The sequence below is a fragment of the Maylandia zebra genome, linkage group LG5 (genome assembly GCF_041146795.1).
Source record: "Maylandia zebra isolate NMK-2024a linkage group LG5, Mzebra_GT3a, whole genome shotgun sequence".
In the NCBI taxonomy this organism is placed as follows: domain Eukaryota; kingdom Metazoa; phylum Chordata; class Actinopteri; order Cichliformes; family Cichlidae; genus Maylandia; species Maylandia zebra.
The window spans coordinates 9,399,749-9,413,322 of NC_135171.1; the positions used below are offsets into that span (position 1 = coordinate 9,399,749).

Genomic DNA, 13,574 nt, shown 5'->3' on the forward strand with positions numbered 1-13,574 from the left:
AGCAATAAAATCCAGCTTCTTCTTTTAGTGACAGTTTACAAGAACATGTACCAATTCAACAGTCCTGACATACAGAGCTTAGTGGAGCAGCAATGCAAAGCAGTTTATTTCCCCACTTCCTAGGGTTGCTTAGAGTGAAAGCCTATGAAAGAGCTAACGGCCATTGCTCCACATGAGACAAGATTGAATGACAAATTACATAATGATGAAGTTTAGTTATACAATGACAACACAGTTATCACACACTTAGTTCATGTGTCTCAACATTTAATTTTGTTAACAAATAAACCACAACAGAAAACTACTAACGATTTGTAATCAGAGCTATACAAAAAAGCTCTAACATTAAGTCTTAGAAAAAGTTAAAGACATCTAGCTATGAAATCGAGAGCACCTTAAATTTAGAGTCACACTGAACATCAAAAGTTATCCTGGTGCTATAGACACCTGAAGATGTTTTAGGTGTATTTGGCAGCAGGTACAGGTGTGACTGTGAACCTGAATGAAACGGTTGCCCATCTTCTAGGAAAGGTGCCCAAACACCATTGCTCTCTCCTAATCCATCCTATTTTTTTCTACTTTTGCTTTTTGGAAGTGTCATTGTTACTGCAAGACACAGTGCAAGAGTGTGACAGAGATACCAGGAGATATGCTGTTAAACAAGGAGAGCAGGACTAGTGATGGCTGCTTTGTGCAATGAGGAACAGAACAAACGCTGTCAGTCGTGCAGTGGGACTTGTGCTTGCAGCCCAGCACCATGTATCCATTGGAATTCCCCAGAGAATACCAGAACTGGCTGGTTTGCTCTGACATCCTGTTTTCATCACACATCGGAGGCTCACACAATTTCTGTTAACAGGGAAAGACTTTCTGGCAAAACAGTGACGAGAAATTTGCAAAGAGCGTGTCAGTGGTGGGAGCCATTACTCCTGTACTAGCCCCCCTTGTGTTGTGTTGTGGTCAAATTTGACCAATTTAATAGTTTTATGTCTGAAAAGTGTTGTTAATTTGATCACACAGACTTAAGATTCTGTGATTTTCTCCACAAAGAGGATGTCAACCCACAACCTAAATTTGATTAATTTGCATAACATTTTGTGTATTTTATTGAGCATTTTTACACTCTTGGTGTTCCTGGTCAAACGTAATCCCATTAATAGAAATGATTCGTTGTTTTCTAAGCCTTGCTCACAGAGCACTGTCTGGCAGCACCGTGGCAGGTCGATATAGAGTGAGGCTCGTGATTACACATTTGATCACCACACTGGTGAGGAGAAAGAGAAGCCAGGAAACTGACGCTGAAGATGGATTAGAGGGGGAAGTGTCAGAAGTTGAATATAATCCAGACCAAGAAATGACTAATGAGGGCGAATCCACTGATGTAGATAATGGCTATGCTGATGCTGATGTCACATTCAAGTCAAAGACTTGGACTTAATCCCCACCTGAGAATCAAGGTGGGCTTTTAGCTGAAAATGTCACAAGTAAGCAGCCTAATGGTACAGTCTGGTTTACTTTTCTTACAGATTCATGATGGAACTTTAGTCCTCCTTTGAAATGAGTTATAGTTGGTTTCACAACAACAATTTCAGAATGCTGCCTCATCCACAGTGCTTAGCTGATTGATCTTGTAGGGTTCATTTTTGTTCCTTCACCTGATTCAAATTGTGAATACTTAGCTTCCCTGAATTTTTCCATGGTTGTTTGTTATTTGAAAAAAGATAAAAATGTTGAATAAGTTGAAATGTTCCACACTGTGCCTCTGTGAGTGTTCCAGAATCCAGAATGACTTCCCCATGTAAAGACCATTTCCCCCCTGCATCTTTGCGGATTTGAAAGTTAACTGGTCTTCACGTTGCAGTGCAGAGTGATTGCCCTACACTCTTTGATCCTGTTCAAAAGCAGAATCCAAAAGCGGATTGTTTGCAGAATGGTTCCTGACTTCAACCTTTACTTCTTTCTGATATTTTTATATTTGAAAAAACTCAAATATATTTTGATATTTTTAGTGTCAGAAAATTTATTTGAATTTTTGTTATATTTAAACCTGTCATGCATGAATTATGACAACCTCAATCAAGATTTTTTTCTTAAGTATTTTTATTCATCTTTAGGCATGAAAAAAAGACAAAAAATTTAAAACGTACTTTTCAAAGAGTTTTTTACATGTCCACTTAGGTGGACAACATGTGTTTTAATTTATGAAATTGACAAACGAGTGCACATCAGTGTCTTATGTAGTGGTTTATGTGCAAGTATATACGGTGGCCCTGAAGTGCAAATCACACCAACAAATTGCTAAACACAACAACAAAATTGAGAGGCCCTGAAGTTCAAATCACACCAACAAATTGCTAAACACAACAACAAAATTGAGAAACACAAAAACAAATGGAGAATCACAAAACAAAATTGAGAAGCACAAAAACAAAATTGAGAAGCACAAAATCAAATTAAGAATCACAAAAACAAAACTGAGAAGCACAAAATCAAATTAAGAAGCACAAAAACAAAATTGAGAAGCACAAAAACAAAAGAAGAATCACAAAAACAAATTGAGAAGCACAATTACGTTAAGAAAACCGGAAAGGGTAGGTACCAGTCGGCAACAGGAGACATCACTGATTGGATGTCCGATCTGTTCATCTTTGGAACTGGAAGTTACTCTGCCTGTAGCGCATTTCGTTTGAAGAAGAACGGCGGAATGTTTTGTCCTAGCTGTGGGAAAAAGCTGGTTGAGGAGTCGCCGAACTTTTGCAGCGGCTGTGGCGAGAGGCTTTATCACGCATCTTGCATCGGAGACACTTCACTCCCATTGAGTAAGTTAATAAGCATAATAAAATGTTTGTTATTTATTGATTTATTAGCCTAGCGTTAGCTGTTTCCAGACCATAGCAGACCAGAGGGCTGTTCCACTAAGCGAGCTCAGAAAATCGAGGCTTATTTGAAAATGCACGCAGCTGTCAAAATGACTGCTCAAGACCTTTCTAGTAGTGAAGGTTTGAGGGCAGTTCTAGTGTTAACAAACCTCGCAGCTAGGGTACCACGGACCAGACTTGTCCACAAGCATATTGCATAAAGAATGAGCAGAAAGACTGCAGGTTAGCCTCGTTCCTGGAACCGAATTTGGGGCAATCGAGCCTGGATTTTCAGAGTGAGCCTGGCTTTTGGGATAAGCTTGCTTCGTGGAACAGTCCTCTGAGCATTTCCACAACTGAAACGATAATAAATTAGTTCATTTATTATGTTTGGTTAACTTTAGGAACTAACACTATTATGTGTCTATACATTAAAACTTACTGGTGTAGAATTGTATTGGTCAATAGTATCAGTTGCATTGTCATTCCTTGGTAGAAATTTTCTAGTGAGATTATTCCGTGTTGTCCTTATTTGCGTGTTGTGTGGACAATGGAATGTCACATGAATGAATGTCTTTAATGTGTGACATTGTAGTACATTTTTCCTTTGTTTCCCTTTAGCATCACAGACTACCTCAAACTGCCCGACTCCAACCTTCAGCACCTTCATAGAATACAGAAAAAAGAAAAATGAAGAGAGGCAAAAGTTTTCTGAAGGGAGGAAGGGCTTAAAGAAAAAGGAAAAAAGAAAGGTTCAGGTAGTTTGGCTTGCTCAGTCTGAAAACAAGTTGAGGTTAATTTTCTAATGACATTCTTTTGTTATTCCTTAGGGGAGTTGTGTAAAAAATGTTCAGTGTAGTAAAGCTATCCAGAATAAGAACAATTGTTTACGAGTAATTGTACATTTAGGTTGTCAGGAAGATCCCGCTTTTGCAGTTAATAAATATTCAAGTTTGAATAGATCTGCTTAGAGTCATATTAGTATCTACTTGGCCCATTGTTCATGTCTTTTTCCTTACAGATAAATGTCGGCTTGATGACCATTAAAAAGGGTGGTTTGAAGCCATAACGTGGAAAAACTATTTTCCTAACAACAGACCCTGACGCTACTGCCACAAGTCTGCTCAATCAAGCTGTTAAAAAAATGAAGGACTTTAACAAAGATCTAAAAGATGGACCTTTCCTTCTTCTGTATCCGGATGGCACTGAGGTCATTACTGTCCCTGGAACACAAAGACCATTTACACTTGAGGCTTATAAGGCTGAAGTTGGCAAGCCTTATCAAAGAATCACTGTTTTCATCTGCTTGAAGAGTGACTTTGAATATGGTAAGCTGCTAATGTTTGTTTGGATTTTGACACACATTCCCTTAGTTTCAACAACTGCTAATTTTGAAATTGTGAAATGATAACATTACGCATAAAGCACCCAAGTCAATAGCATACCTACATTAAAATGGTGAATGGCCTGTATTTGATATAGCACCTTCTAGGGTTCTACAACCCCCCCAAGACACTTCACAACAAAACCAGTCATTCACCCGCACACATTCACACACTGCTGGTGATTAGCTACAATGTGGACACAACTGTCCTGGGACTCACTGACTGAAGCAAGGCTGCTGTACACAGATGCCACCTATCCCTCCCACTACCACCACCTGGCATGGAGGGTGAAGTGTCTTGCCCAAGGACACAACGACTGCGACAGACTGAGCAGCGCTCAAACCTTCAAACCCTCAAACCTTTTGATTACAGGGCGGGCTTTTAACTCCTCTGCCACCATTGCTCCCTAAATTAGCTTGTATATGTTATGTTTCTTCCTGGAAACATGAAATTCAGCCATTTTTGGATCTACTGAGTCATGAGTTTTCAATGCTAACTTTATGCCTTTCGTATTAATCTATTATTGATGATCAAATAAAGTTTCATACATTAGTATGAATTTAGTTAGCTTAGCTTGATTTGTTTTCATGTTTTGTAGTTGGAGAAAACTCAGACTTGTCTGACTCTGACCCAGAGATTGTTATTAAAAGGCCCTCTGAGTTTGATCTTGCTGATACACTGGTAAGTACAATTTAAATTTTTTTATAGAGTTTTCTTGTTGTTTAGCCACCACCATTTGCCTCAGTTGTGAAATACATTTTGTGTGTGTGTGTGTGTGTGTGTGTGTGTGTGTGTGTGCGTGATCGCGTGCGTGTGTTTGTTTGTTTGTTTGTTTCAGCCATGGGAACTTCAACATGAAAGCAGTCCTTTACAGAAAGCGGCAGAATATGAGTAAGTGATATTTTAAGAACATGTAATCTTTTACTGTTTTTTGCCTACACTTTGTAGTAATGAGATATACACTTTTGTCATTCATTCTGTATATGGTTTTTGGAACATGGACTACATAATACTTGTATTGCTTGTTTGTTAATCAAGATGCTTAAATATTTTCAAAGTGTCAATTAATATTTTCACAGTACACAACAATAATGCTTTTCTTTGTTCTCTAAGGAAGGGTGCTGGGGATCTTGTGCTTGCTAATGAAGTACAACAGGTAAAAAACTATTTTATTAGTAAAACAGTGCAGCAGACAATCTCCACTGCCTTTACTTTGCAATTAGATAACGATTCACTGTTTGCTTATTACATTCATTGTTATTATACAATGCATTTCACATCCTCAATTTTCATACTATCAATAGATTATAACATCCACCCCTTAAAGGTACAATAAGTCATACCGGTACATGAAATAATCACAAAGCAGTCTAATGTCTCAATCATGTTGGAAGGAAGGTTACATTGAAACTAACTGTGTATGACTCGTCTTTGTCATCTAGAATCTTCTGGCGCTGATCCGTAGCCATGAAACTCACAGAACGGGAGGGAGAGTCACTCGTTTGTTTATAAAGATAGACTGCAGTACACAAATTTGACCACAGGATGTTCTTCTTATTTCATTCTTACTTATAGTACCTTTAGATAATCTATTGGGATAGGGAACCTAAGGTACATCCATCTACTTCCGGACCATGGGTCCCCTACTGCTAAAAAAATAGGAGTCTATGAGCCAATAAAAATTATTTTCTGATCCCGTTTGATGTGTGCCATGGATTTAAAATATGATGCCCGTGAAGTATATAAACACATTTTGAAAAAGTGCTTTTTTTTTTTTTCTTTCTTTTTTTTTTTTTGTGTCCCGTTTGGATCTATAGCCATCAGAATTGTTGTCTTGAGGCCAAGAAAGATGCCAAGCGGATTTATTTTACCAAGTGGATCATCATGGCCTTGCCATATTGGTCCATTTGATTGACCTTTATTATAATTATGAATTTATTTTATTTTCAGTTGCAAACGGGACAGACATAACTGTGGGATAGGACAGGGGGAAAGAATGAAAGAAAGAGGGGGAGAGAAAGAAAGAAAACCAAAGGGGAGAAGAGACGGTGAGAAGGGGGGGAAGAGAGAAAAAAAACCCAAAAAAAAACAAAACAAAACAAAAAAAAACAAACAAAAAAACTCCTGGGTCACCTGTATGGAGAAAAAAAACCCCAGAGGAGACAGCAAACAACAAAGAGCAACATAATAATAATAAAAAAAAAACCCCTACATCACAATAAACTAGCTAGCCATAGATATCAATATGTCTGTGAAGGATATCAATAGTTACTAAATAATAAAGGATATTGTGCAACACTCAAGATAGACAGCGCACAGTGTGCTTTGAGGCAGCAGCCAAGAAAGCTGTAGTCCGCGTCTGTGAATACCCGTGTGTACACCTGTGTGCATACCTGTGTGGATCAGCATGCTTGCATTCCAGAGGTTTCTCCATGTAAAGATCTGCTAGGGAGTGTGGGGAGCCACAGCCCTGTCCTTTATGGTATCAAGCAGGTATGGAGGAGATCAAAACTCCAGACATCCAGAGGCCCCCAGAACACAAGAGACCAAGGAAGACCCACAGAGGGGCAGCTGCGCCACTGTCCCAGTAAGAGCTAAGGAGAGTCCCAGATGAGGGCTCATTCAGCAGCCGCGGAGCAGAAGCCAGGGGGAGTTAAAATATGATGCCCGTGAAGTATATAAACACATTTTGATGCCAAAAAGTGCTTAAGCGACAGGTGGCAAAGGTTATTTTAGGTTTTGTTTGAAAAGACGTGGCGAAATGTAAATGTTCGTCTCACAAAATTGACATCATCGAACCAGACACAGAGAAGAGGAAAAGCTTAGTTTTGTTTAGCGAGCTTCGAATCCTTCTTCCAGGATGATGTGGAGAAAACCACTATAAATCTGGCCATGTGATAATTAGCAGCTACGCTGGGGGAGAAAAGCTTCTGAGGCGACGTCATATTTGCGACATCTGACTTATAGTCATAATGACGAATTTTTACAAGCTAACAAATCTCAAATTACATTACAGACATAGTCGAAACACAATTATTTATTATTTAAATTGAAGTACAACATATGTGTGATTCAGAGAGTAAGGCAAAGCAGACCAGAAAATAACTTTTATAGCTCCATTCACTTCCATTCATTTTTCTTTTGTTCAGGGACCCACGAGCAGAGCAGAAGGGGAGGAGACTTAGGCTCCCTATATTAAAATAATTATCAATTGGTCAAATATGAATTTTCATTCATCCTCATTTCTGTATTTCCAGGTCATAGATTTGGAAGAAGAAAACGATACAGGCACTACTGAATGCCTCACTGTCGAGAGCTCCTGTTACAGGTGCATTGTATCTTGAGTAATTATTCCAGAGGGTTGCACAAAATATATACACACAATTATTATAAATGTATGTAGTTTGACTCTTTTACATTAGATTCTTCAGAAAAAAAAAATAGTGGAATCGTTCTATAAAACTGGAACTGCATGTTTATGCATTTGTCTTTTTGCATCTACACTTTGTGTACATGTTTTCACTCTGCAGAAACTACACACAGCTGTTTGAACCAATTGTGATTGATGATGAAGATCCTACTTCTAACGAAGCCAAAGCTGAGCCCCCAGAAGAACCTGTGTTAGTAATTTAAACATTTGAATCCAATTAACCACCATCTTGTTCTGTACAAGACATCATGCAATCATGAGAGAAGTATATACACCTTTAAAAAATCCATCTTTGATGGACCTCCAGAGAGCCGTTATCTTGTATATAATTCAAGAGGTGGATGTTTTCTCCGTAATTATTACAATGGAAATTTTAATAAAAATTGGCTTATTTTTTTCATTAGCATATTTAATAGCAATTAACCATGATAATTATGTGCCCTGTATAACAGCTGCCAGGCAAGATGAGTACTTTTTAGCAGGAAAGATGATCGCTGTATCCATTGTGCATGGGGGACCAGCACTACATTTCCTCTCCAAGAACCTGGTCAACCACATCACAGGGAATCAGAGTTTCAGCACCACTGTAGAAGATGTGCAAGATGAGGAGATCACAAAAGTTCTACATCAGGTAGAAAATTACCTAGGCTCAGGGAATGGGTTTACTTAGAAGACACTTGGGGCCAGTTTAAAAGATTTAATCAGGATAAAAGTTATCCGGGTTGGATCATATCTTGAAAGTAGGTTCAAGGTAGATTCTGTAATCTGAAAGGACAGATTTCCACCTCCCAACAACACAAGTGAAACAACAAATTGATTATTTTTTTAATCCAATGTTTGAATGAATCGTAAAAGTAGTGAAAATTATTTTTGTTTTTCTTACAGTAAACCTTTTTTTTTATAGGTCCTGAAAGCTGAATCAGAGGAGTCTTTGCATAATCTTATTTTGCAAAACAGCACAATCTTCCAAACTGCTGGATGCCTCAGAAACGTCAAGCCTTGTGAGAAACAAGCATTTGTGGAGGAGTACCTCAGATGGTACATCCTTGAAAGAAACCAAAGTGTCATTCAACGATAAACTCATTACTCCTTTTAAATTCAGGATGGCCAGTTGCTCATCACAGCAGCCACTGACATTTTCAGACCTTCAGATGTATATGAAAAAACTGATTCGGTAGCATCCGTGTGATCTGATGAACAACAAGTTAATTCCTGAGCCACTGTTGCACGCTATTAACCTTTTGACACTAGAACTCTAATTTAGTATACATTTATTGTTTACAATGACCCATAATAATCATAGTCATGCAACATGATTTATTTTTCAGTTATTTATAAAAAGAGGTGATCCCTTGTTTGACACACTTGTTTATTCCAGTGTGAAAGCACTATTTTTTTTAAATGCTGAAATCCCAATGAGCTCTTCTTTTTTTGCTGTCACAGTTAATTTCTGAGCACTATGAATTGTTTTTGTGTATGCATTTGAAATCTGTCCAAATTTATAATGAAAGATCTAGTAGGTAAAGACATTTAAACACAATTTAGAAGACTGCAATAGTTATAGCTATAAACCAATTATTAGTTATTTGTCTATCCTTTGCAGATTTAAAGATGGACTGGAAAGTCTGAATTTTTTAAGTGCACTGCAACAACATTCCAGTGTGCTGGCCCCACTCCTATGCTTCTCTGCCAAGGCCCTGACTGCTTCAGAACTGGAGAGCATGTTCAGACCAGATCTCAGCCCAGCAGGAAGCAACAAGCGGCATAAGGAGGTCCTAACACTTGGCTTTTGGGCAGATTATCTCCTTGATTGTGAAGGTTTGAATGGCCGTTTTTATTTGTTTATAGTTTTATGAAAGGAGAGGTAAGAAAATTAATTTTCTGTAATGTACTACAGTGTTTACTTTCTTCTTTCAGAGAAGGCAACAGCAGTATGTCTGGAAGATTTGATGATATTTGCCACAGGGCTGACGGCAGTTCCACCGGCAGGAATGACACCACCACCATGGATCCAGTTTTTAAGTGATTCGCCTTTTCCAGTTGCAAACACCTGTGCAAATACTCTGAAGCTACCTATCTGTGACTCATACAGCATCTTTAAGGCCAGCATGGACTTTGGAATTCAAAATGCTCCAGGATTTGGATGTTCTTAAATCAGCAAGGTCATCAAGTTACAGTTACTGAGTTACCCTGTTAGGTTCAGCTGCCGTTGGCACACTACTTAATGTCACGGCGGGGTGCGCCGATGTGTGATGAAACAGGACCCAAAAGCAGAATGAGGACGAGGAGTTGTAAGTTTGAACAGAAAAGTGATCCTTTAATGATAACAGCAAGGGAAAACCAGGAAACCAAAGCAAACTGTCAAAACACTAAGAAACAAAACACTAAGAGGTACTAAGACCAAAAACTATAACTGTGGTGGAAAATAACAGGCTGTGGCTGTGGCTGTGGCTCTGGTGAGATAAACAGACGACCCGACAATGGCATGCAGAAAACAAAGGGCTTAAATACATACATGAGGTGATCAGGGGAAGTGGAGACACATGGGGGAACAGCTGACTGACATAAACCTAATGACAGGACCAGGAGAGGAAAGCTAAATACAATGAACAAAGAACACATGACACTGTCAGAATAAAACAGGAAACACTAAAACTAGACATGACAATACAAACTTAACAAACCTAATGCGTGATGAATAATACAAGAACCCAAAACATAGAAAACCAGAGGAACAATAAACAATAACTGCCCAAACTAAAGACAGATAGGAAATGACACAAAACTAATCACATAACAAAATGAGACAAATACAAACATAAACTCAGAGCGCTGGGTCAGAGACCCAGCCTGTGACACTTAACACATTCATGTGACAAGCAACTTCCATATTGTTAAACATTTAGTTGTTTTAGTTGTTTTTTCTTAATATTGTGTATGTTGGAAAAGTGACAGAAATGCTGGACACTATTTGTAAATGGTTTTATTAAAGAAAATTTTAAATGTTTCCTTGTGGTTAAATGTTAATATTTAAATCCATGCCAGTTGCTGTATATTATGAACAATATTATATTCAATTTAGCAAGAGGGAAAGGAAACACTACTAACATTAAAAAATGAAGGAAAAACAGAAGGGCTGGAGCACTCATGTAAGTCCAAAGGTTTTATTAGGTGCAAAAAAAGGAAAGAAACTAACGTTTCGACACCGTGTGTGTCTTCGTCAGAGTAACTCTGACAAATGTCATTACAAACTGAAGTTCAGTTGGTATCTAAAACCCAGCTATGTCCTTCAGGGCCAAATACAGTTCTGTGGCCGATTCCCAGTCTTGTGGCTGCTGCAGTGTGTTTTGTTGTACAGCCTGTTGTAAATATTCCTCAATGTTTGGATCACCACACAATCCAACCGGTAGCCCCTCCTCGGGAAACACATCCAGTTCCCTCTCCTCAACAGCAAATCCACAGTCTCTTGAACCATATCTGCAAAATGAAAATAGAACAGTGAAGGATTTTTTGCTGACAATATGGAACTATATAAATCAACGCATGCAGTGACATGTTATAAACTGCTCTATCATACTTATGTGTAAAATTATGAATATATATTAACAAACTTAAGCAATACCATGCATTTAGTTTGATGCAAAAGGTTAATTCATTTTGTTAAGAACTCAAATACCTGTGAGGCAAGAGATAGAGTTCGTTTGGAATCCCCCCTGGACACGATGCAAGTCTGCTTGGCCGGATCCTGTGTTTGTTCCAGAGGTCTTTGCATTCATCCAGGTCTTTCTGTAGAACCCCTCTGAAGCAGAATCTCAGCAAGCATTGGTGTTCGTGGCTTCCATTTAAGTTTCCAGAGTCTCTTAGGTCTCCAAACAAGTCCATCCAAAACTGAGACCTGGGTATATAATTAATATTTAAGAATCAATTTAGCTTTGTTCTTGGTCATTTTATAGGGTTTGTTACATTTTGGTCCCATTTAAAACATGCCACAAATGGATGTCAAACAAAGTAATGCATATTAGTTTTCCATAAATATTGTAGCGACCCTGCAGTAATGTTCTTGTTAAAAATGCTGTATTCTTTTCACTCTGTTCTGTGTGTTGATTGTGAGGAGTGGAGAGTTTGGTCTGAGTTTCATTTTGTATTGGCGTCGTTAAATCTAGGCAAGCATGCTCATTTCGGCACAACAGCTGACGGTGACCATTTTGAGTTCCTGCAATAAAGTGACGGCTGTTAACATCTATCTCATCCAACTTTTCAACACGTCCGGCAGGACGCTACTCTATTTTCTTAAATGCATGTAAAAAAAAAAAAACGATCTGATCAGCTTTCACTGTAGCTTACACCTACCAGACACAAATGTACCCACCTTCCTCTTCTGAAATAAGACCACCATGACTCGATGCACTGATTCCCCGTAGATGATCCGTAACTGTGGCTTGACGATCCAGCATAATAGTCCGTGTGCGCGTGACGGAGGGTACACTGTATTGCTGCCATAGTCCCATTCGCAGTCCCGAAGTCTGTTCGTAATCTCATTGGTATCACACCAAGACTCTTTACACAGTTTATATAATTGTGAGCTATAACAGCCGGGTTGTTGTTTGTTGCTCCACACACAAGCCACATCAGTCTTCTTGAAAAGCCATCTATACATCCTGACAGGGCCAAGCCAAAGGGTTACAGTTTATCATAGCCATCTACATGCCATATGTAATTGGGCCCCATGGAGTGATACGTGCATCTTGTGAACCTCCTTCGAGTTCTCAAAGCGATTCCTTGAGGATTTAGTTGTCTCAACAGCCTCATAACTACATCATGCTTGACACGCAGCTTGTGTTTTTGTTTGAGAACTTGCCACATGGTCCGATATCCAAACAATTGTCCTGGTCCTCGAAGCTCGGCCAAAATGGCACGCCTCACCTCAGGAAGTGGAGAATAGTTGCCTCGTCTGTACAGTCCAGATTCTTTTAAATGCGTTTTCAGTGTACGCATACTAATTGAAATGTCACGATTACACTTGAGCATATCCAGTATCACCTCGTATGTATGTCCCGAATCAAAATATTCTCGAATAGCGACAGCTATGTTTGGGTCACCGCTAATGTTCATGTTTGAAAAAAAATGCGCTACAGGCAGAGTAACTTCCGGTTCCAAAGATGAACAGCGCGGACGTCCAATCAGTGATGTCTCCTGTTGCCGACTGGTACCTACCCTTTCCGGTTTTCTTAATGTAATTGTGCTTCTCAATTTGTTTTTGTGATTCTTCTTTTGTTTTTGTGCTTCTTAATTTGATTTTGTGATTCTCAGTTTTGTTTTTGTGCTTCTCTGTTTTGTTTTTGTGCTTCTCAATTTTGTTTTTGTGCTTCTCAATTTTGTTGTTGTGTTTAGCAATTTGTTGGTGTGATTTGCACTTCAGGGCCATCGTAAGTATACCATCAACACTGATACAAATACAAAAAAACAGCCTTTGAATAGCTGTCCACTGTAGTGACCAGAATGAGTGAAAGTGTTAAAATGCTACTGATTGTATTTTAATGCTGCAAGCCTTTAATCTCACTTCACTTTATTTTGTGACTATTTTAAGAATAATATAAAATATGTATTTCTGTTATTATTACTTTTCTATAATTTTACCAATTTAGGGGAAATAATGACAAAAGATACATGACTATTATAAAACAGACTGTGAAATTACTGCAAATTACTGTAAATATACCTACCAACTGACAGTCTATTAATACTTTCTGATGTTACATAGCCATAACAACACAAAATTACATAACATAGAAGTTGATTAACAAGCAAATCTATGTAAAATTACAAAAACATCTGCAAATAAATCATCTTTATTTACAGGTGCAATTTTTCACGTTATTGTACATTCGACATGTTAATTCA

The 13,574-nt window shown here is 38.4% G+C and overlaps 1 protein-coding gene and 1 long non-coding RNA gene across 4 annotated transcripts; one reads left to right on the plus strand and one right to left on the minus strand.

The window, feature by feature from the left end:
- The first annotated feature begins 2,685 nt into the window (after positions 1 to 2,685).
- Positions 2,686 to 10,084, plus strand: LOC105940598 (uncharacterized). 3 transcript variants are annotated; one of them, XM_076883701.1, is made up of 12 exons: positions 2,686 to 2,819; positions 3,480 to 3,616; positions 3,880 to 4,186; positions 4,842 to 4,924; positions 5,082 to 5,134; positions 5,357 to 5,399; positions 7,501 to 7,571; positions 7,774 to 7,863; positions 8,126 to 8,304; positions 8,578 to 8,674; positions 9,277 to 9,491; positions 9,591 to 10,084. In XM_076883701.1, the coding sequence occupies exons 3-9, from the start codon at positions 4,003 to 4,005 to the stop codon at positions 8,139 to 8,141; spliced, it is 540 nt and encodes a 179-aa protein (XP_076739816.1). In that variant the 5' UTR covers positions 2,686 to 2,819; positions 3,480 to 3,616; positions 3,880 to 4,002; the 3' UTR covers positions 8,142 to 8,304; positions 8,578 to 8,674; positions 9,277 to 9,491; positions 9,591 to 10,084. The 3 variants fall into 3 exon arrangements, with proteins under 3 accessions (XP_076739816.1, XP_076739817.1, XP_076739818.1); XM_076883702.1 differs by lacking the exon at positions 8,578 to 8,674; XM_076883703.1 differs by lacking the exon at positions 3,480 to 3,616.
- A 158-nt stretch (positions 10,085 to 10,242) lies between these two features.
- Positions 10,243 to 12,800, minus strand: LOC143418578 (uncharacterized). Its single transcript, XR_013098579.1, has 3 exons — positions 12,043 to 12,800; positions 11,350 to 11,568; positions 10,243 to 11,150 (listed from the first exon to the last, which is right to left on the minus strand). It is a non-coding gene; the product is annotated as an uncharacterized LOC143418578 (long non-coding RNA).
- Between the last annotated feature and the right edge of the window lie 774 nt (positions 12,801 to 13,574).

What these genes read in the sequence shown, in the direction of transcription:
- LOC105940598 (XM_076883701.1), top strand. Translation starts at nt 4,003, where the DNA reads ATGAAGGACTTTAACAAAGATCTAAAAGATGGACCTTTCCTTCTTCTG. An exon ending in TTGCTAATGAAGTACAACAG is followed by an intron (nt 5,400 to 7,500) that starts GTAAAAAACTAT and finishes CTGTATTTCCAG; the next exon opens with GTCATAGATTTGGAAGAAGA. An exon ending in GTCGAGAGCTCCTGTTACAG is followed by an intron (nt 7,572 to 7,773) that starts GTGCATTGTATC and finishes TTCACTCTGCAG; the next exon opens with AAACTACACACAGCTGTTTG.